The sequence below is a fragment of the Gymnogyps californianus genome, chromosome 6, assembly GCF_018139145.2.
Source record: "Gymnogyps californianus isolate 813 chromosome 6, ASM1813914v2, whole genome shotgun sequence".
NCBI classification, from domain to species: domain Eukaryota; kingdom Metazoa; phylum Chordata; class Aves; order Accipitriformes; family Cathartidae; genus Gymnogyps; species Gymnogyps californianus.
Window position 1 is genome coordinate 18,353,363 of NC_059476.1, and position 27,845 is coordinate 18,381,207.

Consider the following 27,845-nt stretch of genomic DNA (forward strand, 5'->3'; position numbering starts at 1 on the left):
GGGAACATGGGCGGCGGCGGCGGGCAGTGGGAGGGGTGGCAGCCACCACAGAGGGCGCGGGGCCGGGCCTGCGGCTGACCTTCCCCCCGCCTACCGCCGTACGCCACCGCGTTCCCCTACCTGCCCCGCGCGCGGTGCCGGGCAGCGACTACGCGACGGCGGCGAGGAGAGGCATAGGGAGGGGAGAGGGAGAGGGAGCAGCACCACGGGGAGGGGAGAGGGCGGGGGGCGCGCCCCGCCGGACCTTTAAACTCCCGGCGGCGACAGGACTACACTTCCCAGCGTGCGGCGGGGCCGCCGCCCGTTCCCTGGTGCAGGCGCGCTGCGGCGAGTAGGAGGTGGTGACGGGCGTCGCGGCTGCGCTCGGCAGTGACGTCACAGAGGCTTCGCCGCCGCCTCTCGCCCCAGCAGCACGGTGGCCCGGGCCGCGCAGCTTCTGTGTGCGGCTCCGTCCCGCCTCAGCGACCGGCCCTCCGCTTCGTCCCCGCCTGCTGAAGGAGGGGCAGCCCCGGCTGCCTCGCGGGAGGGCGGTTTCGCTGCCTTTCCTCTCGCTTCCCTTCCTCCACCGCCACACGCGTGACGCGCGGCTTCGTCGGCGCCGGGGCCGCCTTTGTCAGGCTCCGGGCCCTCGGCTAGGCCCGCTCCTCCTCGCGGGAGCCATGTCCGAGCAGACGGGCCTGGCCCTGCCGCAGACCATGGACAGGTACGGGGAGGGCCCGGCGCTGGGGCGCAGCAGGAGGGAGCCCTTGGGCTGGGCGTGCCACTCCCCCGCGTCTCCCGGGCCGCCCGCGGCGGCGGGTCCGCGCTGCCTGTGGCGTGTTTCGGGCCGGCGGGCCGTGGGGGGAGTTCGGGTGGGCCGCTCCGGCGCGGGGCCACCGCAGCAGTTGCTGGCGGGGGGCCGAGGCGCGGTGGCGGCGGGGCAAGGCAGGGCCTGGGCCGGTGGCGCGGGTCCGGCTTCGCTTTTGGGTTTGTGGAAACTTTGGTGGTCTGGGCGAAGTCGTGCAAGCTCTGTCGTAAATCAGTGAAGGGTACCGCGGGCACCAGCGTGGTATCTGCGGCGGTGTGTGGGGTGTGGAAGGGTCGCTCTGGCAGCGTTTGGGCAGGAGGAGGTGTGTCTGGGCTGAAACGCGCTCTGGGGAGAGTGGTGGAGGTCTGCAGAAGGCTGTCCGGTTTCTGTGGGTCTAGCAGATACTGTAGGTATGGAAAGCATTGACGTGCACATAAAATAAGGCACCAAAAGATGACCAAAGCTTAACTGGCCTTGTGTGTTTTGTTGCTGGTTTTATGATCTTTGAAGAAAGCTTACAATTGCTTTTTGGAGTGCTGTTAAAAAGTACAACCTAAAAAGTACTTAACTTAAACATAGGGGAGGAAAGATGCTTACTAACTCTTAAATTATTTTTATTACCCTTGTTTTCTCTTTATGCTTTTATTTGAATATGTAGCACTTTCACCCTGTTCCACTGAGAGCTTCAGATTCCTTATGTAGAATTTTGAGTCATCCAGGAAGCCCTTAAGACCCGCACCAATAAACAATAAAAACACATTGATAGCCTGTTATTGCAGGAGTTGTGATAGCCTGGCATCTCAGAAGGTGGGGACCCAAAAGGAATCAGGCTTCTATTGATGAACCTGTCAAGCTTTCATCATAAGGAATCAAAAAAACCTGCTGGTGTTTTTCTCCTTTCCAGATCAACTCTAAGGAAAGAGGATTTAGTGAAATACAGGCTGTCATCAGGCAAGTGATGGAGATATGAACTATGTGAGGCAGGGGCAGAACTTGTGCAGCCTGGAAGGTGAGGATGAGAAGTTTCCGTTTGATGTAGAAAGAGGATAAAAGTGAGTTGGGGAGGGAGGGAAAGTTCTCTGTGTGTTAGAAAAAAATGAAGAAGTGAGAGATGACAATGGGATGATTTAGCTTATAATTTAGAACAATGCCTGTCAAGGAGGCTAGCAACCAGGAACCATAAGTGAATTTCCAAGAAGTAACAGGAAGAAGGTAGATTCTTAGAAATACTATCAGGGAAGTATTCAGTTTGATACAGTTCCTGTGAATGTAGAAATAAAAGGGAAGAGTTAAGGAAGACAATAAGAATTGGGAGGAGGATGATAGAACTGTTGGGGGGGGGGGGAAGGAAAAGATCAGGAAGAGTGCTGCAGAATCAACTCCTCTGAAACTAAAAAAAAAAAAAAATCTCATCTTCATCCTGAAGTTTGTAGTCCAATAATATATAATATTTCATGTTTTGGAGTTCTAGGAAACCATGATATTGTGAGTGGATTCCCTACTGTCTGTGGCTGTTACATCATGCCATGAAGTCCTAGTTCACCGTTTTGGGAAATGGCTGTAAGGTGGTGTTTATAATCTGTGTTGTGAACAACTGTTAAACAGTTAATTAAAAAAAGGGGAATTAGTTAACTAGTGGCCAAACCAGTTTACTGTTCTTCAGTTGTTATGTGTAATGGATATGTGGGTTTTGCTGTACATTTAATACCCTTGTATCCTTTCAGCTTTGTGAAATTGTAATTTTTATCTCTGGCCCTTTTCAAAGACTTTTTCTAGTAAACTTGAAGTAGCAGAGCTGATATCATCCAAAATGATTGGAAAACGTCCCTGACTTCCTTAATAACAAGGACAGTGGGGAAAAAGTTTTAAGTACCTAGGCAGCGTAAAAGGAGGTATGAAGAGAGACTGCGGCTTTCATATAAGAATTCATTGGGCTCAGTATAGGAAACTTTAGAAACAGTAGTGTGAGAAGTGGTGAATGGAGTGGTAAGAAGGAGCCAAGTATTTAGGATTTGAATTTAATTCAGAGTGTAGTACAATACTAATAGAAGGATTTTGGAGTAACCAAGACCTCAAAATGCAGTCAGTGTAAATAATTTTTCAGTTACATATTGGGTTTATGGAGCGGGGTTACATTGGAAGAAACCAATTTTCATTCATCTGGTGCTTCTGAAGGTCATACATAACTGTTTTCATGTTGTATGTAGTGATGATCAAGATAAACCTTTAATATTTTACCTTAGGAGACCTAACCCATGGATGAATCACCTGTAGAGATTATGAGGGGTTGAAATGCCTCTTCTATCCTGTTATCTTTATTGCTAATGATAGTTGTTTTCCTGGGTAAGAGGAAAAAATACATATACAAAAGCTTAAGAGTAATTGTTAATGCATTGTAACTTAGCACAAAGCGCATATTTTTAAATCAAATTCGGATCTCTTAGTGAAGGATGCAGAAAATAGCTTTTCAGTGAATAAGACTTTAATTTGATTCTGATAGTTAAGGAGGGGAAAAAATAGGGTTTTCTTTTGTTTCCAATACCTAGATGGTCCCACTGAGAGTGGTGATGTACTGTTGTATCAGGAGTAAGGTGTTGCTGCAGATCTGAATGTATGCACTGCTTTGTATACGTGGGTCAGAGCTCTTACAGCAAGTTCTTTAATTATGTATTTGTGAGAGAGAACAGTTGGCTTCTTCTCTTGACTCTTAGATTGTACATCTGTATGACTTAGGTTTTCTCCCTTAATAAAGCAATTTGGATTTCTCCAGTGTAAGGAGTGTCTTGATAGCATCCCAACATTGTTGCCTGGGATGCATCTTTCTTTTATGTATTCTGTGCTCCATCCTCCTTTATTTTCCCTGCATAATTTCAGTCTGGAAGCAAACCATACATTTGTAACAAAGAGGGTAAATAGCTGTTAAGGTGTAAGGGGTTTGTTACTTGAAATTTCTAGCTAGGGATTTTATACTTGCCTGAAGGATTGGCTACAGCATAAATACAAGAAGCATGAGAAGTAGACGTGACCATGAAGTGACACTACATTCTGGAGTTCTCTCGTCTGCAGCATTCAGGAAGCTAATCCAGATGATTATCATGATCCTTTCTGGCCTCAAAATTGGAATTTCCATCCCTCTTGTCATTGGTTTTTTGTTTTTTTTTTTTCTTCTAGCTCATGTTTAAATAACAGGCCTAGATAATAGTCCTAAAATACTGTCCTTTTCTGCATGCAGAGTTCTTTGCAATCTATGGTAAAGGGCCATATTCCTGGACTAATGTGTGCACTAGAAGGCAGTGGTTAGTGGTCTGTCTAAATGGTGAGGTTTTATTACTTTTAATCCCTTTATTCATGTTGGTTTAATGCATAAATTACAGAATGAGAGGAATTTCCATTAAAAAATTGAAATTATGTGGCAGTGGTTTTTTATATGCTGTTAATGTAAAAACATTTTTCAAGATTTATTTAAATAAAATTGCCAGATTACATGAAAATGTTTTAGAAATTATAGCTATTACTCTATTGAGTGCACAGGGCAAACTTTACTTGAAAGTCAATCCTAATGCATTTGTCAAATTTTAACAGCCAGAGGGCATTTGAAATGCTATACATATTTTTAATGTAAAAGCATTTTTTTAAGGAAATACCCAGAAATATTATGTTCTGAATGGTATTAGGATGTTGAACCTTTACAGTTAAATTCTTGTGCCTAGTATGCCAAGATCATGAACTGAGTCAGTCCTTGTGTTTTCAAATATAATTTTGAAAATGCACAAAAAACCTTAAGTCTTTTGTGGGCTTTTTTCACGTTTCCCATTCAGTTAGGTCCTATAAATTTTCTCTCTCTCAGCACTGTTTGACAACAGTTCTTCCAATTGAACACTTTTGTTTCTTCTAGCTGCCCTGTGTAGCACCTGTCATGACAGGTATTCTGGCTTCTTAATGCATTTTTCAAACGTTTTCATTCTTCTGGATAACTTTGAAGATAAGATGTTGAACTTTCTGGCAGATTTTGGTGCTCTATTTGATTAAAAACTTAATACTTTAAATACTTAGTATTTTTCCTGTGTCATTTGCTTATTAAATACAATTTGACTTGATTGCTCTTATTTTTTATAGTTATGTTTTCACGCAGAACTAATGTGTAAATTCAGTTTGTTTTTAAGTTATGTCTATAGCTACATGTTGTCAGTTTGCTATTTTATAGCTTTCTGTAATAGCTTGCATGTTATTGCTAGGACATCATTTGGCTGTGACCCTGTACTACTTAGCCTTCTTACAGAACACTTGACTGGGTCTTGCCAGAGTTGCTGTTAGAATACATATGAGAAAACAAAACTAATAACTGTTTATCTTACTGTGCAGTCTTTTTACTGTGTTGGTTGAGCAGTCGCTTTCTGAAGTGACGAATTTGAAAAATAGTTATTAAACATGTACTTGCCATAATGAAGTCAGTGGCAAGCCTGTGTTGACAGAAAACCTAGACAATGTAAATATTTGAGTGATTAAAAAAAAAAACTTCAGTGTAGTCAAATTTTAAAAAAATAATTGTTACTTTTATGATAAATGTATCATCAAATGGTCTCTGATTTATTTGTTTGTGAAGATAATCTGGTCAGTCTGCTGCCTTCAAAAAACCAAATGCTTAGCCACACACCAGCTTTTTCCTAGCTATGTCATTGCCTATATTTACTTTAATGTGAGCTGTAATGCTAAAATGCACTCATATTTTTAAGCTTTATTCTCTTGACTTCAGTTGGATTATGTGTGGATTGCTGTTGCAGTTGGTTACACCAAGGCTTCAGAATGCTGTGTTTTGTTTTGTAGGGTTTTTCTAAAGCATGTTCTGTGGTAGTGATTTGTGGTACTCCTTATACTTTCTAAATTAAAGACAAATCCTGCTCCCTTCTTCCCATATATTTGCCAGCTGGCCAGAATGGGGTCACTTTTGCCTTCTGTTTTTTCAGTATTCAAAGATGTTAGTCAAAATGTGATAAATAATCTGCTGATGGCTTGTGCAGATACATGCTGAAGAATCAGTGTAGTGGTAATTTTAGCATGGTTTAACTTTTGAGTTAGCATGCTTTATTTTCTGAATGGATAGCAGTTGGTTCAATGGTGGTCGATATGCAGCCCTCCTTGATAGAAACTGGAGCAAAGTCATATGACTGTTTTGTCCTCTATGCTTGCAATTCCTTATTTAAAGGAGACAATAGAGTTGAAATTGCAGGTAGAATTTAAAAGCAATTAGAAGATAAAATGCAGAATTGTAGTTGGCTTAAGAAATTACTTACACTATCAAGAGAGGCATAGTGTTGCAACTAAATTTTCTCTTTGCCAGAGCACTGATTTGTCAGAAAAATGCTAGCAATTGAGGTTCAAAAGCTGCAAAATAGCAAATTCATGGGTTTTCTATTTCAGTTTTCTGAACTGTCATCTGATTCCATGGTAATTTTCTTTTTTTTAAAGAAAAAAAGCATATGCAGTGGTTTTGTACATTGCTTTCAGTTGCTCCTTTCATTCCAGTTAGCATGCGTGTTGTTGTTTGTGTTGTTACAAATCTTTTCCTTCCCTCTTTGGAAGTGCAGGCACTGATTTCGGTTTATTTGCACAATTAACTGTTGATACTTTAGTAACCAAAGACACAGGTTCAGATTAAGACCGTAATGCTACAACCTAGGCAATGTAATTAGTGCAGTGTGGTCCTTGATAAAAGACCTTTATTCTGAACTCCTTAAACTTGTACTGGATGTTGTGCGCTGTGAATAATCTCACTGACTAAAGTTGACACAAGCGTCAGTCTTTGTAGGAGTGGAGTTCAACCAGATAAGATATGCAGAGTAATAGGCAACATAAAACACTTTACAGGATTTATGTAGTATTTTTACTTTTCACAAAGTAGTTACCATCTCTGCAGTTATTCAGTCTGTTCTACTTGCACTGATTAAGCACGCCTCTCTTCGTTGCCCTACCTGAAGGAATTATTTGCTTTCTACACAACACAGTTAAACTCATTTTTTTGAATGAGGACTTCCCCAGGCTTCTGGTCAAAGTCTGTCAGCAACTAGAAGTACCTGGCTTTCTGTTGTTCCTCTAGAGTAGCTTATGCATGCTTAGAAAGAAGAGAGTAGAAGAATCGAGAATGGGCTGTGCTGGGTTAATCTCTACCAGAAAGGAAACAAGGTGTTCTTCCCTGTCTTTACCCCAACTGATTGGAAGCTGATGTTGATACAGGAAGGAAAAAGCAAAATTATGTGTATCTTAGAGTGCGTTTGAAGAATGAAAGTTTGAAACAGTAATAACTTTTTAATAGCTGGACTTTTTCATTATTGCTTCATCACAGGTACATCCCTTGCTATTCCAGTTCTCTTCGTGCCAAAGGTTCCGCATAGATTGAGTTCTTCCTGTGTCTTATCAGTAAAGATGATTAGTGAAGACTTATTGCAGACCTGGAGAATGCCTTTTGCCCATCTGTAATATAAAAGTGTCAGCATGTTATTTATAAACTGTCTTAACCTTTTGACTGTCGTCTTATGTGCATTATATTTCCATCTTTGATGTCTGCTTTGATATGCTTAGGAACAAACATACACGTTTTAATTGCTACTTAACTGTTAACTTTTACCTGTAGACAGTAGGTAATTATTCCTCCTATTTAAGTGTGCGGAAACTCGTGAGAGACTATTTATCATTTTTGGTACTAAAAATCTTGGTATTCCATGTATTATCAAGGCATTCAAATAATATTTTCAGACATTGTATCTACTTCATCTAAAAAAGCTATACAAAAAACTGTTTATTGATATTTTCCACATAAAAGTGTTCAGACCTCTATAATAGTGCTTAATTGTGATTGTTTCCTTCATCATGGTGTCTTACAGTGCTTGCTGAAGTTAAAACTTTTGACAATTAATGCAAATGTATTGAATAAATATATGTATAATAATGTGCAGAGAAAGATTAATTAAAAGGTTCAGGTATTAATTTTGGAACATCTTTTCTAAGTAATACTTAAAGTGATAACAAATATGCCAGCTGTTTAGGACTTGTTTGCTTGGTGCTTCTGACATCTTAAGCTGCTTATGGTCTTACTGTACTGCAGAGTGGGTGGGAAGTTCCTTGTGTGAAAGTGATAAGAGCTTTTTGATGCATCTTATTTTCCTCCTCTCAGCAACAGAATAAGTGGGGTACTAGCTTGTTATAGGATGTAATACCTATCTTTATCAAAAGAGTGCATGACTTGCTCATTTTTTACTCGCACTTGTGGTTTACCACAAGTAGCAAATCCATCTTCAGTGCAGAAGAATGAGAAGACCCAATCTGAAGTGGTTAAGTTCTTTAAAGCAAACTGCTTCTGGCTAATATTTCTAAATGCAACTGTTACTAAGGTTACACAAGATGGTGAAGGGGCTGGAGCATGTGACTTAGGAACTGGGCCTGCTTAGCCTGAAGAAGAGATGGCTTGGGGAAACCTAATAACCTTCTAATAGCTACTGAGGAGGTTGTTCAGAAGACAGTTTGGCTCTTTTTTGGAGGTTCCTGGCAGGATGATGAGAAACAACAACTGTAAATTTGAACAAAGAAGGTTTCAGCATGTGGGGATGGGGAGCGATGCAGTTGAGCTTTGGAACAGGTTGCCCAGGGCAGCTGTGGATCCATGGGGCTTTTCAAGACTCAGCTAGAGAAAGCTCTGACAATCTGATCTGAATTCACACTGTTGCTTCTGCCTTGGGCAGGAGGTCTGACTAGAGACCTCCTGTGGTCCCTTCCAACCCAAATAATTCTATGATACCAGATCTAGATGCAACCCCAATTTAAATAGGGAGACAACACAGTACTAGGGCTCTATTTGTACTGCATGACGTGAGCATACTGTGCTGGAGGTGCCAATACGGGAGGTACAGTCCACTAATACCTTCTGGCAAATCTGTACTTGGCCTTTTTTTGCATCTGCTCTGAAATCTGTACCTAAAAGTTAAGATAACTTCTTGTCTGGTTGGACTGGGATCTTGTTTTTTCCTTTTCGCTAAGATTTTTTGCTCTCCTGTTATTTTAATGCTAATATGAGTGCTTTTCGTCGATAGCTTTCTACTGTTCAATGAAAGTCCTTAGGCTCAGGATTTTTGTGTCACTGATTCTGGGGGAAGGATTATACACCTCCTGCCTAACAATAATATAGGGTAAGAAAAATTCCAATCAGAATCTCCACTTTTAAATACTGGTTTAAAAAAAAAAGTTTGTACTAAAGTTGTATTAAATCTGGGACTAGCTGTTCATTTGTTTATAATTTTAAATCTTAATTATCTTAACTGATTAAGATAAAAATGAAAATCAAACTGGCCTGCTATATAACAGTTTCCCTATAATAAGTAAATACCAATTGATGTAAGGGCCAACCATGGAATCTTGGTGTATGCTTATGTTTGGAAACAGCTCTCATAGGAAACAAACGTTCTGGATACGTGTAGTTAGTGTTTCTAGGCTTGCAGGTGATTGATTGCTGATGAGCATTATGAACTATTTAGTGTTCTCAGTGTATGTATCTGTGCCTGTTTCTCCCTTTTGGTCATGCATCTCTTCTTCAAGGTGTATGTACAAAAAGTGTTAACACAGTGTGAGGGTAGTGAATAATAGAGTTGTTATGGACAAGAGGGGCTGGCATTCAGTGATTTATTTTTTAAAGCCATTTTAATATAGTAGTTATTTCTTCACAATCTTTCTAGAAAAAAGATTAGACCCTGTATTTTAAAGCCGTAATGTCTTTACGTACCTTTCTGATCTCTCCTCATTTGTTTCTCCTGTTACAAATGCTTCCTCCTGGGATGTGAATACTTTTGTTTAGAAGTGGCTATTTTATATTGGACTAAAATGTGTCAACATAAGTTAGCCTTCTGTGAAGGATATAATTACAGAAGGCCATGTGCTGAGTGCTTGTGACTGTTCTACCGGTGAGTCATGCAGTCAATTCTACAGAGTGCTGAGGAGTTACTTAATGTTATGATCAGACACCTTGGAGTTTTGTTCACATTTATTCAGAGTAAAGACATTTCCAAATTTTCAATGTCTGCCACATTTGAGTGGTTGTTTTTGTTGTTCTTGAGGTATTAATGTCCCAAGAATATATCCTTTTGGCATTTAAAATTTTTTTGTAATGTTTAGGTCTCAAATTGTTCAGAGTGTATTATGTATATTAGGAGGATATAAGATGACTGACTTCAGTAGAGCTTTTTGGTTTGCTCTCTTATACTGTAAATTATCTGATAAAAATAGAAGTTATAAGCTGAGAATAACTTGAGTAATAGTGTCTGTTATATAAACTCTTGAGTTCAAAGCAGTTTGCTTGCTTTGGAGTCTTCCTGCCAATTTTTGCAGCTTTAGGACTACACTTCCTATTTTTCTTCTCTTTTCTTTGGAAGAACATAACAGAAAAATTGCTTACCCTGTATGGTCAGTTTAACCATGAAACTTTCTAGGCACACATCATACAAAAATTGAACTTTTATTTCACAGTTACCTTGCCCAAGAATGGAACGTCAAGTGAGTAGCCGTAAGTTTGATTTCTAACAGATTAAGTCTGTGCTAATGTGTTTACTTTTGCAACTAAAGATACTGTGCCTAAAGATTAATTAGTATTTTTACATTACCTTTGTGATACTGGAAAATTGCTGCAGGAGATTGAGCTCGTATAACACAGACTGTGAATGGAATGTAACTTTGCATTTCTTGTCTTTTATCTTTTGCTTCTCACAGCAACAGTTTAATGTCAAGACGGTTACAGTTTTAGACATGTCAAAGTTGGTCTATTCTGTATGTGTGTCGCTCCTGATATTTGTAACATCTGTCATCTACTCTGTACACGTACCACAAATACCAGTATTGGTATTTTTCTGATGCAACTCTCTTCCCCTTCCCCCAGTGCAAAGTAACATTGTTTAATGCTAGTTTAATAGAAACTACATATTTTTATTTTCTTTTTGAGACTGGGAATTGTATTTAAAATTCCAGTTTAAAACAGCAGATTAAAAACATCTTGATACCGATCTTTGAAAACACAGATATGGTTAGTGCTCGATTAAGGAAGCTAATAAGTACATGTTAACCTTATGTTATGGAAAAGTAAATCTTCCAGGAGATATCAAGGGCTAATGCTTGTTATCCCTTGTCTCAGAACTTGAAGGAATAAAGGTGAAAGTTAAATTCCTTTTAAGTCAACAAACGCTTGCTTTAACTTACATCTTGCTAATAGAGGAAAAATGGATATAGTTTTGCTCATCGAATGGCACAGCTAATAACAAAATTCTGACAAAGCAATGAAGCAGTTGTGTAGTGATTCCTAACCTTGGTCCATAGGCAGCATTTTCAAGCAAGCAGTATGCTGTAAGCAGAATTGTTTTGATGTCAAGGTTAGCCTCAATGCTAGTATTTTTAAATTCTTCAATAATGTTAGGAAGTTGTTTTCTGGGAACATTGACTGGGGAATCTTTTGTATATGTAATTAAGCTATACCAGTATCTTAGAGCATCATAGCATACTTTGAGTCTCTTTTTACTAAGAAACAACCTCCTGTGTTCTAGAGCTTCTGATCAATTTTCTGCTGCCTGCATTGATATTTTTCACACAAATCTTCCTTCTATCCTCTATTTAACTGTGGTCATTTAGTGTTAATAAGTTGGAGAGCCAAATGAGTAATTTTCTGTGCACTGTTCTTGATTAAATATTTTTGGTTTTGTTTTTTCCACCAACATTTTGTATGCCTTGGTTTAATTTAAGTGTCACTGTCTAACGGGAGAGGGTATTGACTGAGCTACTGAAAACAATGATGCAAGTGCTCTTTTTTCTTCTCAAAAAGAGTAGGATTCAGGTTGTGATGACTGTGATCAAGGGTATAGTTGAAGATACTTTTTCCAGGAGGCCTCAAATGATTGAAGTTAGATATAGTTACTTGTTTGTTATACTTTTGTTATCTGGCAAGTAAATCTGATGTGTTGGAAACCATGGAGACAGTCAAACCCCAAAGTTTAGCACATGGTGAAATGTGTAATATCCCTAGGGAGTGAGGACTGCTATAAGAATTGAATATAGTAGATTGCAGATGAATTACAGCAAGAATGGCTTTTAAAACTACTTTGAGGTCTGAAGCTGTCTTCCTTTGCTAAATCTGGCAGTGTTGCTAGAACTAAGACTTTTTTAGCCTCAAATAATAATCCATCCTTTAAATCTTATTTGTACATAAATCAGATAGTTCAGCTTGTCAGTAGTTGGGTGTCCTACCTTCCTAGTAGGTCATGTTATCTGTTAGAGAAGGCTGCGTGTGGTCTTCTTGCCGTCTAGAGTTCTTGTAGTATCTTGAACATGCTAGCAGCTTTTCTTTCTTCAGCCAGTGTAAATATTAGTATATGAATTCTAGCTGATCGAGCCTCTTACTACTTCAGTTATACCTTGACATTATGCTGCTTTGCAATTAGACATTGAGAGAAGCTAAGACTTAAAGGAATTTCTTCTGGTTTTCATTTTCCTCATCAGGAGGAGTTTTCAGACATACTGCTATACAATTTTGTCAATATTACAGGCAATTAATACATAATTAAGATGTTTAAAGGAAGTAACTTCAGCCTCTAAAACATAATTTGCTAGTTGCTTCATCTCTGTTACTTTCTGTGTTTGTGATTATTGACAGCTTTGTCAAACAATGCTTAAGAAAATGTTTTCCCTATATAGTATGCTATCTGCATTATAAAAAAGTCCATGAAATGTTTAAGGCATTAACTTAATGCTATTAGAATTCTTCAGTGTTTGCTATGTATGTATATGCTTGACTACTTGTTCAGCTTTTCTTTTCAAATCATGTTGTTCAAGGCATATTTCAGTTTTGGAAGTAAATTGTTTTGCGTGTGTGTATGGGGTTCTTTGTTTTGGTTTTGTTGTTTGGTTTTTCTTTTTCCACTTGGTTTAGTCACTTTTATTTTTCTTCCTAAACATGATGGTAAGAATCAGTGTTACTGCCCCCTAGCAGCCACTCAGGAGCTTAAAGTGTTGGAGTTGTATGCCAAGCTGATAATACATAATAATAACAACAGTTTAATTAGCACAATATGTCATGTTTTAGTAATAAGGTGCTTGTTGTATGAGTAATAGTTTTACCTGATTTGTGCTTTGCACATTTTTAGGAGGGCCCTGTTTTTCCTTTCTCCCTTAAGAAATGAAACAAATGTTTGTAACAGCAAAGTTCTTTGTATATTTAGAGGCTCACAGCAAGGCCGCTGAGCCTTGGTGACTTCTCAGATTTTCCTTTTGAAAAAGTGAGAGTATGGTAATATTAAACAAAGCCTTTAAAATAACTGACTTTTGAAGTCTTTGCAAAAGGGATATGCCTGAATAACTGGTTGCAAAAGTTTAATTTGTCCAGAATGAAAGGTAATTTTTTTACCAATAGTCTAGATTGTCTTTTACAAACTAGAGACTAAAACCCAATAAGATAGCCAAATCTGTGGGGGACTTCTTATTCTAAGTTGGGTAGAAGCAAAGGCCATAAAAGCTTTCTAAGGCATGATTCAGGCACAATAGGTGGTGGCTGGCAGTCAAAGGTTTAATTTTATCCACAAGCTAGAAAGTTGCCAGCAGGATTCTGTGAACTGTCCTTTACTCATATCTCTGCCTTTATATAGTGCAGTTAACTCAAGTGTAAAATATTTCTCCTTAACTGGAGCTATAATTTAGAATATATAAATAAGTTTAAGTTGAACTTCTGGTAATCACTAGATCTTTCTGGTACACTTTCTAGTTAATTATTCTGTTTTGTTTTAATGTGTTTGCTTATTGGGTTTTAGTCATCCATGGGCTTTTTAATAATAATAACAAAAAAAATCTAGTTTAAACAATGCCATCCTGTGGTTAGAGGAAGTCTGAACCTATATATGGATACCACTTGTGTGGCCATATGTTCGCACCAACATTAGCTTGATATTATCTATTTAACCTTTCCCTGCTGTTCTTAATGAAAACACTACCTTTGTAGTAAAGCCTAATTACTATTGTTTCTAGATTCTGATCAGCTTCTCCTTTGCTCAGCATTACACCCTATCCTTGATGACTAGGCAGAGTAGAATTGGGTATTAGGTCAGATGACTTTCAGGAACTTCCTTTGAAGATTTTAGACTTGGTTTCGAGAGCATGTTTTCTAGTCGAACGATCCAGGCTGGCCTATGGCTGCTATGCCGTGCTGCCTTAAAAAGGATCCGCAGAAGTCATGATGGAGCATCTAAGAATACTATTTTTGCACTGGTATCTCTGTTCCTTACTCTGTGTGTAGTTTTTTTTTCCCCCCCTTAGGATAGTGTAAAGATTTGAGTTTGATAGACAGACCTTGGGTTGAAGATAAAAGTATTTTCTGCTCTGTGTGATGGCCAGGAAAATATTGGGGAAAGAGGGATGCTCCATCTATAATCCTGTTGCAGTCTTCCTCTGCTAACAGACTTCCACCATTGTGGTAGATAGGTCTGTATGCATTCTGCTGTTGAAGTCTTCATGATGCTTTAGGCTTTGCAGCTGAGTTCATCTCTTCCAGCACTTAATCTCCTCTGTGAAGCATGACATAAGCTAGCATTCCTTGGGTTAAGTGGTATTCCCCTCTTTGTAGCCTTTATCAGGGATATGTAGGCTAGGCTTGCATTCTGTTGTGACCAGGTAGTGACCCTGTAGCACAAGAATCTTATTCCTGCTGGTTCCTTCAAACTCAGGAAAAGGAAGTGCTTAGCATTTGCAATGTGTTGTTTCTCTTGCTTTTTGAGAGAACAGTTTGCTTTGTTCCCCTACTAAAATTCTAGCCAGATCCAAAGCAGCCTACCTGTGTTGTATGCTACTAGGTAACTCCCTTGATTTTTCCAACATCCCAGTCTTCCCACTTAAATATGATCTTCTAGTATTTAGAGTGTAGTTGGCAGTTTTAGTGGAAGCGTATCACTATTCTTTATCAAAGATATTTCATCTGTCGCTATAGACTATGCATAAAAATTTGTTATAGAAGCTCATGAAAAATTGTCTCTTCCAAACAGCAGATTTGTGGGTCATCCTTTGGAACAGTGCATTTTTATGGCCAGTTATTGGCTTGCTTTCAGTCATTTCTTCCAAGATATGTTTTCACCCCTCACTGCGTTGGCTCTCTGTGCTATCACTGCTACCAGTTATGTTTCAGCCTTTTCACTTTTTGGATGTGAAATTCAATTGCAGTAAGCCACTCGGTCACTTTCTGCTTAGCAGAACAAGGATGCTTTACTCTGATGGCAAGATATCAGCAAATTCCTGCTGCTTGAAGGGAAAGCGGTGTGCTTTATGATGTGGGAGAAATGCAGAAAAGTTTTCTTAAAGAGATTTCTTGTATTTGATGAAGGATCTGTAATGAGAGGAAAAATGCTTTTTAGCTCATGGCTCTAGAGCATGTCATGCATGGTCAAATTTGCATTTCCCATGGTAAGGGATAGGTCCTGCTAAAAGTCTTGCATGAATTTTTTCTGGTTTTGCTTGCCATTCATACGTGTGTGCCACTGAACATCGAGGAAAAAATTCCAAGACATTTTGCATTCTCTCTTGCACTACTGAATATCTGAAACCAGCCTATAAAGCAGCTGTTCTGTCCCAGTCTCACAAGTGATCGTCCATTAAATGTTGTGGAGACAAGGATATCTGCTGGGCTTATGGGGCATTAAAGATTTCTGCAAACTTTTTACTGGTGTATATATAATTAACGTACTGCTTTTAAATTACTTTTTCGTATTGCTGTACACAGTCGCATCTGCTTGAAAACAAAGCTGTATCATGGTGAATTCAGCTCCCACAGATTGAGGCAGATTTGATTTAAGTAACATGAATTAGATCCTGTCCTCCCTCCCATCTAAGGCTGGTTTGGGAGAAAAGTAACCTTTAGAAGGAGTATAACTCAATAAAAAGGAAAGCAGTCTGCCTCTAGGTATGTCTGTTGGTACTGGAGGATCTTCCTGGTGTGTTGGAGCTGTAACTCCAACCAGGTACAGGACAGAGTGGCTTCCTTACTGATTAGAAACTCATGGTTTGGAGAAACCTGTTTTTAGGCAGGCCTTGGCTTTCTAGATCAGTCATATAACATTTGGGGTATAGGATCTCTAGTCTTTAATACAACTTCCTCTCCATCCGCTTTGGCCTTAACACATGTAGTGTCCTGAAAAGAGTTTGTCTTTGGTAGAGAAAAAAGCAGATGCAATAAATGAGTTATTCTCGGAGTCAGTATAGAATTTGTAAGACCAGAGAGCTTTAGCTGCTGGGGAGCTGAATCCAAAGGGCATTTGTAACCCTATATTCAAAGCTGAAATAATTATATTGGCCTGGTTTTTGTGTACTTTTTTTTTTTTAAGCCAAGGAAGTGTGGAAAAATACATTAGTGTTATTGATTTGGCTCTGTAGAAAGTCATCAAGGAAAAAGGTTTGAGTTTCTATCAGAAACAATGCTTTGTTCTACCTTGTCAGCCTTTTCTATTTCAGGTTATCTGAGTAGCAACCTGATTCAGTGGTAAGAATCAAGGTCATATTTTATTCAGTACAAGAAAATGGAAAATCTGGCAAGTGCCAAGATACTTGTTTTGAAATGGCTTTATTTAGCCCTTTCTGCTACAGCTGCTGTCAATGGAAAGAGATAAAGCTGATGACAGAATACAAGGAATTTACTGTTCATTATTCATGACTTGCTAAAGGTCTGTAAAGGATTTTGTTATTCTTTTCATGGGTCTTTCAGGTTTTCAGATATGATTGCCTGGCAAGAAATTGGATGAAGCAATTAAAGAAAAGATGCATATTTTTCTTGACTTATTAATCTTAACAGAAAACTTGAACGGAATTTAATCTACAGAGTATTCATGGACAAATTCACTAGTTAAAGTTGCAGTGTAGCAAGATTATGTTCATGCTTAAATCTGTCATTATTTGAATAAATTTTAGACTTCTGTGGTGTGGTGGCATCTGACCTTACTGGCACCCACAGACCTAACTAGCTCTATTGTGAAGCCTTTAGTTTAAAAATAAAAATCTAAGTTACAAATTTAGAGCAGCTGTAGACCTAAATAGGATGTGGAATGAATGAGTGAATGTTTACCTTTAATGCAGCAAAAAACTGTCAAAGAGGAACAATTATCAGTAGTGTTGTATTGTATTATTTGTTCTTACAGTAAATTTGGGGTTTCTTGGTGTAAATAAAAAATTAATAAACATTGCAAGGACTTGCGTTCCTTAAGAACTCCTTGATATCAAAATGTCTGCCATGCTTTATAATACTTTCAAATCTTTGTGGTGGTCTCAGCATTTTCATCTAGATTCTTACTAACTTGTGGCTTGGCTGTCTTTCCTCCTCCTGCTTAGGAAGGTTAATTTGTCCTTTCATTTAGGACTGCTATAGGTGCATATCGGGAGCATGAAGGTGAAAAGAGGGATGGTGTTACAGGAGTGCATAACACGACGATTCTGATTTAAACAGATGTTGTGGGGAAGCACAGAAAGAAGCAAAGTCAGACTTTGCTTTTACCTTCCCATTAAGATGAATGGAAGAAATTTGAGTTCTGATTCAAGATGTCAGTCTTCCAACTGAACAGTCTTCTTAAATGCAAACTGATGCAGTTCAAGTTTTAGAGCACCAATGTTAAAAATTTACATCTGTACTTATTATAATATGTTCTGTACTTACAACTGGACTTGTGGACATGGCAGTTATGTTTGTTTTACCTATTGTTCAATATTAAATTGCTTTTCCTGCAGTCTTCCGTGGAATCTGCATTTCAAATTGTATTCCCTTTCTCAAGTATGCCAGTAATAAGTTGCTGCAGGCTACGTTCTGCTCTTAGACACTCGCAACTTAATTTCAGTATACTTCCACCACTATAAATCAGAAGAAGATTCAGTGCTTTAAAAGAATCTCTTGCAAATATTTTATAGGCACAGTTATTCCTATAAACAAAACATGGTTATTCTTCTGTAGAGAAATATTTTCAGTTTACAAATAGAATACTATCCAAAATAGTGAGCTCTTAAAAGGAAGCTGTTAGACAACAATATTTTTTTATTACTTCAAGTTTGAGCCTAACAAAATTCAAGTTTCCCATTGTAGATTTTTCCCCCTCTTTTTCCTCATAGAGGATTTGAAAACAACAAAAACAAAACCCCCAACCTGTTTACAAGTGACATGCTAGGGAGAAAATAGTGACCTTTTAAATGAACTGCTGTACTTTTGTTGCTTTGAAACGGGCTCTAGTAAGATTGGCCCTTACTGTGCATATAATTTCCTTCTAAATTTTGTCTAATGAGCTTTAGTCAGTAGTAGTTTAGTTTTTGGGGTTTTTTTTGGAAGGGGTGCAGAGGAAAGACCTTCAGTATGTGTATGTTCAAGTATCAATTTGTCAAGTAAGTTTTCTGACAACTATTTAGCACTGATTTCTGTAAGACAGAATATGACAATCTGGCAAAATGACTAGAGTTGGAGGGGACTTCTAAACTTTAATTTCTCCTCCCAGATGCTAACAAAGGTTACAGATAGGATGCAGAAAGGGCAGACTGAAACAAAAAATCTGAGGGGGAGAGGGGATCAAGGTGAGGAGTAGTTGAGAAGCTGAAACAAAGAAAAAAATTTGAAGAGTTTAAAAGGCTAGGAAGAAGGTTTATTACTGACAACAAATGCTAGAGGAGGGAGAGGAAAAGCGTCATGAACCACTGTAACATCCCCACATAGAAACTACAGTCACGATTCTTGAATCTTAACATTATTTTGTTTAGTAGTGCCAGAGTATTTCTCAGCTGCTTACTATCTCAATTACTGTCTGTTAGTGGTTACACATAAGAAGCCTTTTACTGTTTCATCTTAATGATGTTACTCAAATTGTTAAGAGAACAAAACTTCAGCATCAACATAGTGCTGCAAAACGTCAGTGCATAATGTCTAATTAGATTGTGTCTTGATCGTTAAATTATAGGGATGCTGTTGCTGTACACTTTTATAAAGGTTTAACTATGACTGCAATGGCTTGTGTAAAATATTTATTTAAAAAATATATTGAACCAGATTATATTTGTAGTCAGATCCTTATTTTGTTAGATTCTGGTTTATTATCTGAACTTCAATACGTTCAGTATGGGAATTAGCAAATTATTTCACAGTAAAAACTAAGTAGTTGGGTCAACATATCTGATATTCTCCTAGTTTAGATCCATATGTTACTTTCTCTTGCAAGTTGTAAGGTGTCCAGGGGTCTGGCCTAATCATCAGGTCAGATATCTGGGAATTACTAGGATGTGTGCTTTCTTCAGGTCAGGTCACATAGCCTGTCAGTCTTGTGTTTTCTCCTTATAGAATTAATATGTTTGAATTTTATATATCCAGATAATTCTTCAGTGCAGAAATTTCCTCCTCTAGTGGTACAATAGCATTCTTGAAGTACTTTGTAACTTAACTTATATTATACAAAATCGATCTATCTGAATGAAGTACTTCTCTTTTCAAAGAGAGGGAATAAATTGAATATAATTATTTACAGTTTGTTTTGTGATACAATGTATCATTTGTGTTGTTTTGTCATTTAAGTGGATTGGAGTTAGTTTCCCAAGTAACAGACTACTGTATTGATCTTACATTTTTAATTTTGAAAACTTACCAAAATGTCTACTGTAGAAGGAGATGATAATACATTTTAAAATATATGGATTTTTCATATGTTGAATTATTCAGAGGTTGAACTACAGTCTCAATGCTTTTTAATTCATAAATTATCTAAAAGTTAAATTAGTAATTTGGAATGTATTAAAAGCAGTTGTTTAGCTGTCTGTAATATTATGTTAATATCAGAACAAGACTGTGGTACAAAATACTTACATTGTTGGTGATTAAGAATGAAGCAGCAAGCATCATCTCCTCTAGGTGCACATTTTCTAAAACTGCATGCTTTCACATGTGAACGTTTATTTTAAGCATGTAAAAGTAGCAAAAAATATCTTCTTTTTTCCTTCCTGTAATTACAGAAGCTGCTGGGTTTGTTTTGCTACCGATGAGGATGATCGGACAGCAGAGTGGGTGAGACCTTGCAGGTGCAGGGGCTCTACGAAATGGGTTCATCAGACTTGTCTGCAGCGCTGGGTGGATGAAAAGCAAAGAGGAAACAGTACTGCTAGAGTTGCTTGTCCTCAGTGCAATGCAGAATATTTAATAGTATTTCCAAAGCTAGGTAAGATATGTATCATTCACATTTTAAACATAATATACTGGGTTGTTTCTTTATATTGTTCCTGCTTTTTTTTTTCCTTCTTTGTGCTCGGAGCATCAGTTCTGTCAAACTTGTCTATTCCCTTTTCCAGACAGAAAGAAGTAACTTTATATTCTGCCTGCATCCTATTTGGTGGCTTAGTTAAATACCTTCTGAAAATTTTGGATGCGTTCCAGTTAGGTATATTGATAAGTCTTGTAAGTGATTGACCTATAATTAATTCATGGTTAATGCGATTATTTTTTTTTTCTTGTTGAGCAGAGGGTGACTTCTTTCAGCAGTTGCCACATTTAGCACGTAAACACATCCTCTTTTTTTCTCAGCTTGCAGAGAAACTCTTATCAAAGGAAATTCAGAGGAAAGAACCTTACTGAGCAACCTGTTGCATTACCTGAAAAACATATTTTTACTTTGTTTGGGAGGTATTCCTGAGTCAATATTGCCCTATATTGAAGAGGCAGAATATCTGTGGTTGCTGGGCACTGCTTTAGCTCTGTTTGTCAAGGTGAAAGAAAAAAGTTGGAGATGGTCTTCCAGAGTCTACTTACTTCAGTAGCCGAGTAGGGCACTGCAAAATATGTTGCATATATTTAAATTAGCAGTGGTTGCTGTTATTCCAGCCCTCATTTGCCCATATGTTCTACAGGGTTGTTGTGGTTTACCCCCAGCTGGCAACTAAGCACCACACAGCTGCTCGCTCCCTCCCCCCACCCAGGGGGATGGGGGAGAGAAGCAAAAAAACCCCACCACCACCTCATGGCTTGAGATAAAGACAGTTTAATAGGACAGAAAGGAAGGAAAAATAATGATAATACTACTAATAAAATGACAATAGTAATACTAAAAGAATTAGACTATACAAAACAAGTGATGCACAATGCAGTTGCTCACCACTCGCTGACCGATGCCCAGTTAGTTCCCAAGCAGTGATCTGCCCCTCCCAGCCAACTCCTCCCAGTTTATATACTGGGCATGATGTCATATGGTATGGAATATTCCTTTGGCCAGTTTGGGTCAGCTGTCCTGGCTGTGTCCCCTCCCAGCTTCTTGTGCCCCTCCAGCCTTCTTGCTGGCTGGGTATGAGAAGCTGAAAAATCTTTGACTTAGTATAAACACTACTTAGCAACAACTGACAACATCAGTGTGTTTTCAACATTATTTTCCTACTAAATCCAAAACACAGCACTATACCAGCTATTAGGAAGAAAATTAACTCTATCCCAGCCGAAACCAGGACAGGGGCAAGCAGGGCAAGAAAATGAAATGTTGCCATGGAAACTTAAATTTTGTTGAAAAGTAAAACTGCTTGTTAAAGAAATGCTGATATAGCATGTGAGTACAGGCATTTAGAGGATTTTAAAGAAGATTTTTTTTTTTAAGTATCTTATTTCTGTAATGAAACAGCTGAAAATAACTTGCACTGTCAGTTCTTCGGGAGAGGACCTCTTTTCTGTTAGTATAAGGGCTGACAATTAAGGTGTGAAGGGAATTTTGTATGACATTTATTAATATGGTTTGATATCTGGACACTTACAAAGTACCACAAAATTTGAAGCTGTTTAAAATTCTTACTTGTATCTTGAATGATGAAATTGTAATGTGAGCAGCATTTGCATTTTATTTTGGCAATGGGAAAAAGGGGAAGCAACTATAGTTTGGAGAGGATACATGCACATAAACAACAACAGGCATTTTCATTTGTTCTTGCAATTTGTGGCATGCTTTATTTGAAAGCTAAGATTCCTAAATGCTAACATGCCTAGCTTCTGAAGCTGGCTTAAAATTCTTGCACGAGATTGTTCAGGTCTTGCCTGCAGGCATGCAAGAATCTTTTGATGTGTTTTCCCTCAATACCATCTTTTTCCATTTTTAAAGATGAGAAGGGCATAAAAATTCAGACTTGTGTAAGAGTACACCAGACATTGACAGTAGAGCAGGGAAATGAATTTGGGTCCCTCAAACATCAATCATGAGCTTGAAGTGCCTTAAACAAGTGAGACAGTCTTGCCCTTTTGTAGCTCGCTCTAGTAACCCAAAACTGTTATGTCACAACTCCAACTATAAGTCAGTCAAGGTCACACCAGGCAGAGTTAGGACAGTAAGATGTTTTCAAGCAGTCTTGCACATAGCCCCGTGTCTGCTGCAGCAGGTATCTTTTGAGGACATTACTAGTTGTACCGTTCAAGAAACTAAAATTGCTTGAGCAGGGAAGAAGTAACAACTAAAGTTTCCCTGAGGTATCACAGCTCAGAAACTTACTTACATTAAGACTTCTCTAATGTACTGCTGGAAACTTTTTTCTAAAAACAAATTTCTGTGAAAGGGCACTCCCTAACAACTTCTTTTATTTATGATTATAGTTTTGAAGTAATATCAACTTGAGGAGACATCAATGACTATCTTTATAAGTAACAGTGGGTGTCTTTATGTATTTACTAATTCTAAATAACCCCCAGTGACGTATCTTCTTAAAATTATAATTCCATTTCAAATTCGATAGTGCATATCAGTTTTAGAGATCGGTAGGAACTATGTTCTTACTAGCTGTTTTCCTCTTTTCTGAGAACTTTTTTTATTAAAGAGGAAAATATTATTGCCACTTTGAAAGTAACCGAAGTATCTTTTAATTATTTCAGTTTAATAAATAGAAAACAGAGTTTGGCAGAGAAAGCTCTGTTAAAGCATGATAGTTTTTACAAAATGAAAAATATTTTTGTAGTTTGTGTTTCCTTCTTTAATTTGTATGTCAGTGATATTTAATTTCCTGCTTCTTCCTTAATACCATCTTAAAAGAAAGTTACATTTGTCCTCCTTTCTCACTGCTTCCTTCCTAAAGGACTAATTATGAAAAAAAGCCCACCAACTTTTTCTAGTCTTTTCTCAAGATTCAATACCTAATTCTGTACCTTGCTGCTTTTAATGTTTAGTATCAGTAGGTGCAATTTGTTAGTACTTTTAGTGTTAGACTTCTGCTGTTGCCATATCACCTTGCCAGGATGTATAAGGCAAGCTTCAGTGCTTTGTGTTGCCCTTTAGGACTCACCAAATATGATGGGTTTTTTGAGTCTCTTGTCTTCACCTTCTTCAAACAAATGTAAGTTTTCAAAATGGTACAACTACACAACTTCTTCAGTGACTGTGGGTAACAGTCAAGATGTGTAAATTACTGTGCATTTAGTACTTGCAGTTATGACCTTGTTGCTACTTTCAGCACATTGATAGACATCCCGGCACTTTCTTAAGTCTGTCCTGGAAACTTAAACGTAACTTAATACAGTTGAACTGCTTGTTCCAGTTCTTTGTATTTTGACTAGAGTGTTCTTTCTTCAGAAACCCTTTAATTTTTGTACCTAATCAATAATAGGATGCTCAACTTGAGAATAAATTAATTCTATAGTTACACTTTGTCAACTATTTATGGACTAATTTACTTTGGTTAGTGTATTTGAAGCAGGGTGCTGGTGAGGTGTTTACTGTCTTACAAGCCACATAGCAAGATGCTTCCTGCCCTTAAAACTAGAGCTTATTACTAAAACAAAGATTGCATGCTGTACTAGAAGATGCATGCAAAGGTAACCAATTTGAAGTACATGAGTAGTAAGATAAGAACTTGAGCCTCCAGCAGAGCTAGAGTAGAGAGTACATTAAGCAATATTCTGCCCAAGTTGCTTAGGACTGCCCACTAGTCTGATACATAACTTGGCAATATTTACAATGACTCCTGTCAAGACTGCATAGAAGCTAAATCTGTTTAAACTGCAACTCTTCAGTATGGTATTTGCACGCATACCTGTGTATGGAGGAAAAAAAAAGTTGCAATCCTTCTACAAGGTCTCTGGATGCTACTGCTGTACAAACAGTACGTAAAATCCTACCTTGCTCTTTAAAAAAAAAAGGGGGGTGGGGTGGGAGAGGGGGATGGGGAACCCAGCCACAAAATAGATGTATTTGGGAGTGCTTTACAAGAATACCAGTGCTGATAAAACATGACAATGGATGAGGATGTTCCTGTTGCTTGTTTTCACTGGCTGACTTGAGCTGAGTAGAACTGGTTGTTTTGAAAGCATTCACACTAGACCTGTTTTCTTGAAAGAGAAGAACCAACTAAGTCATGAAACAGGAGTCACAATTTTGTCAGTGTGGCTGACGGAAATAAATTTTCTGCAAACTTTTTTGATGTGAATTTCAAATCTTGATTGTATGTTTAAATGCACAGCTTTTAATTCCTTTGGTGTAAACGTGATAGTTCAGAGACAGTCTTTTTGGGAACAGGTTGCTAAGTTATCACCACCCTAAAAAACTAAGAATATAAAATTATGTGCTAGGAGTATTCAAGCTAAGAATTGAACTGCAAGTGATTTTTGTATATTTGGAGAATGCCAAATACAATACCTTTACCTTTAGAAGGGTAAAAAAAGAAAAAAATCCTTGCCACCTAATCTTGTCAATTCTGTGCAAGGTCAGAACAAGTTTCGATTAACTGGAGGTCAGGAGGAAAATGGCATACAGCTCGGGACCGGTGTACAAAACAGAGCATGCTAACTAGCTTGGCAATTCATCTAGTGGAAGTCCTGTATATCTAGTATATCAGGACTTCAGTAAGGCATTTAACACCATTGCTCAAGAGATCACTCCTTTCCCCTCCCCCCCCCCCCCCAAAAAAAAAAAAAAAGATTAGGAAGTAGTAAAAGAATTATAGGCTGGAGTGGGTAAACCGTGATGAGAGACATGGAGGATTAGTTACCTGAAGAAAGCCTGTAGGCTGGTTTTGAGAATAACTTCAATATTTTCACTGATTTTGGTAGGAAAAAGTAGGAGGGAGCTAACAAGAACTATTCATGCATATGAGCTGGAGGAGGACAGTCTGTATGTAGAATTTGTTGACAAATACAAAAGTAATGTGGAATCTGATCATGGTGATGACATTTTTCACTTCCATACATACATTTCAGACTTCAGCTTCTGGCTTCTGCTGTGCTGGCACTCTTGCAGCCTCTCAAAGAGAAGATGCAAGCATGCCCTTCTTTACCTTACCAAAGTTGGTCAGGGTAATGTCTTGCTCTGCGTAAGTCTTGAAAGTGCAGTTGTCCATAGACAGAACGATGAAACTCTGTTCATGCATTGTTGTCAAAGGCACTAAATAACCTGAATAGGAGGGTTTTTTCCTCCAACATTTGAGAGGTGGTCCTCTAAAAATACTGAATGCAGCCTCTTCCAGCAGAAGGAATCTTTCATATTGACTGTGCTACTTTTTACTGTAGAGCAGGATAGTTTAGTGACAGAATTCTCAGGTGAAGCTGTCAGATAAGCACATGAAGTACATTACAACTCATTCATATTTCTTCCTTTTGAAAACATCCAACAAATAAAAAAGCCACTAAGCCTACAATGGTTTCTACAACAGAACAATTCTGATTCAACACAGACAAGGGAAGCTAGTCAACTTCAGTGGGTAAATTAGTCAGTGCTCTAACCCAGTATATTAATCTCGCAGAAAGGTGTTGCAGTGAATAAAATGGTAGGTAGAAGTAAGTTACAAGTTTAGCTTAGTAGCTTTTAAATTATATGTTCTCACTTAAACAGCATGTGTGGGATGTCGGACTTGTATTTTGCCAAGTTCATTCTTTCTTATCAGTGATAGATGCTGAGAGTTTTCTTCAGTATGCTTAAATATATATAAATATATATCTCTTGAAACCTTACTTTTCCTTTATCATAGGTCCAGTTGTTTACGTTTTGGATCTTGCAGATCGACTGATCTCAAAGGCATGTCCATTTGCTGCAGCTGGAATAATGGTGGGCTCTATATACTGGACAGCTGTTACATACGGAGCTGTGACGGTGATGCAGGTACACATGTACTCCCTCTTCTTACCAGCTTTGAAAGCAAGTCTTCTAAAGAAAAAGTCAATTAATTAAGACTCCTCTTTCCTTGGCTTGAAACATGCTTTAGCTGCTTTCAGCACTTTCAGTGTAGTTAACAAGTGAATTCAAGATGGGTGGATAGAAAGCTTTTCACTTTTAACTGATCATACTGTATAAAGCCAAGTGTGCGTGTTCAAACGTGGTTCAGTCTGCAACTAACAAAATTCACTACTACTCTAGGTGGCTGCCCTTTGTACGGCAGGCTGGTGAACCCACTTCTGTTCTTACAGAAAAGGTGCCATTACCACCTAACTACTACTAATGGGTAGTCTAACTCTTCAGAAAAGACTTGAGACTAATCTCCTCTTTTACCTGTAGAAAAATTTTGCTGGTGACATTCAAAGGGTTGAGACACGAATTTTTCAGTCCTACCACTCTTTTATTGTATAAAGGAAAATGCATGCTCTGAATGGTGCAATTCATTCATAAACAACAAATGCAAAACACTGCAAATTAATAGTAGGTTCTTTTAATTATTTCAGACTGTATGGTTAGTTGAAAGGGAAAAAAAAAATACTTATTTTTCCTACTTCTGTTCTTGTGAACTTGCTATTTAAACATAAAAATAATGTTGACATGTGGTAGACTATTAACTATGGAAAGACTTGTTCACAGCTGTCCTAGTTCAACTACAAGATGAGTTTTCACAGATTGTACAACTAGAAGGACCTTTGTTACCATTTTAGTTGTTGATTCCTATATCAAGCCCATAACCTGTGTTTTGCCTGAAAGCATAGAAGTATTTCTAATGCTAATTCAGTTGTAGATAGAATTAACAAATCTGTATGCTAGTAAGGATTCCTCTACACAGTTCTAATTTTAAATATACAACCTAGTCCTTATCCATGTAAGTTATATGGTACTACTTTTTCTTGAGTTGTGTGGTACTGCCCTGCAGTTCTACAAGTCACTCCATCTCAAGATTGCGTGCTGTTTTGGTTCTGTTTGTACGTGATGTCATAGCAGAAATGTATGACAACCGCTTGAAGTGGAGCCCAAATGAGTTGATGCTGTCTCCCTTGTACCCGTGTGGCCAGGGTCAAGTGGCTGCATAAGTGATGTATAATGACTTTCAGTACCTCCTCCATTGCAGTGGATGAGTCTCTGTATTACAGAATGGTACACTTAGGAATTTCCTCATCAGATACTTTGTTCTTGTTGTGGCCCTTACGGGAACATTGCAACCATCTGTAATACTACAGCCAGACATCGTGAAATGTACCAGTCCTTATCTCCTTGCTCACTGCTACACTGAGCCTTTTTCTGTAGGAAATTATATGACCTTTTCAGCTTCTCTAGAACTACATAACCAAATGGAATGATAAATGCTCCTTTCTGTAGTTGTTTTGCTTTTGAAATGAGGATCTGTCTAAACAGTAGTTTAGACAGCTGATCAAATCCCAGGTATGAAGAATTAGCTATTTTCCTCTGATTTAATGTTTTTTGATCATATGGATGGCACGCTGGGTAAGAGAATAACTTATTTTTGCTCATAATGGAGGAGATTAAACTGGGAATGGAGGGAAACTGTTCCACCCCTTTTGCCACCCCAAATTTGCTAGGTTTAATACAACTTGTTTCCTGATGCATTTCAGACTCCCTTCCTTCAGTTGAAGGGCCAGAGAGAAGCACAAAAGCTATTTTTAAAGGTTAAGCTTCAGATGGAGAAAAATAAATACAGAATTGTCATTGTGACGCCAGTGGTAGCTAAGTCAGTAACAAATCATGTGGGGTTACTGAAAACAGAGAGAAATAGTAATCTAAAGCAGAGAGAAACAGTAATCTAAAGCAGAAGAGAGAAGATAGTGAGGCTTTTTTTCATGGACAAGGACTATAAGGAGAAAAAGGATAGTGTCGGACATCACAATTTG

General features: G+C 38.3%; 1 protein-coding gene across 2 annotated transcripts in view; it reads left to right on the forward strand.

Annotated features, from left to right (window-relative positions):
• Nucleotides 1–428: 428 nt before the first annotated feature.
• Nucleotides 429–27,845, forward strand: part of MARCHF5 (membrane associated ring-CH-type finger 5) — a 33,086-nt gene continuing 5,669 nt past the window's right edge. The window contains exons 1-3 of one of the 2 annotated variants that reach the window (XM_050899185.1): nt 429–703; nt 19,808–20,010; nt 25,769–25,899. In XM_050899185.1, the coding sequence (XP_050755142.1) occupies nt 660–703; nt 19,808–20,010; nt 25,769–25,899 (378 nt within the window). In that variant the 5' untranslated portion in view covers nt 429–659. The remainder of the gene's footprint in view (nt 704–19,807; nt 20,011–25,768; nt 25,900–27,845) is intronic. The other variant, XM_050899186.1, reaches the window with a different exon arrangement.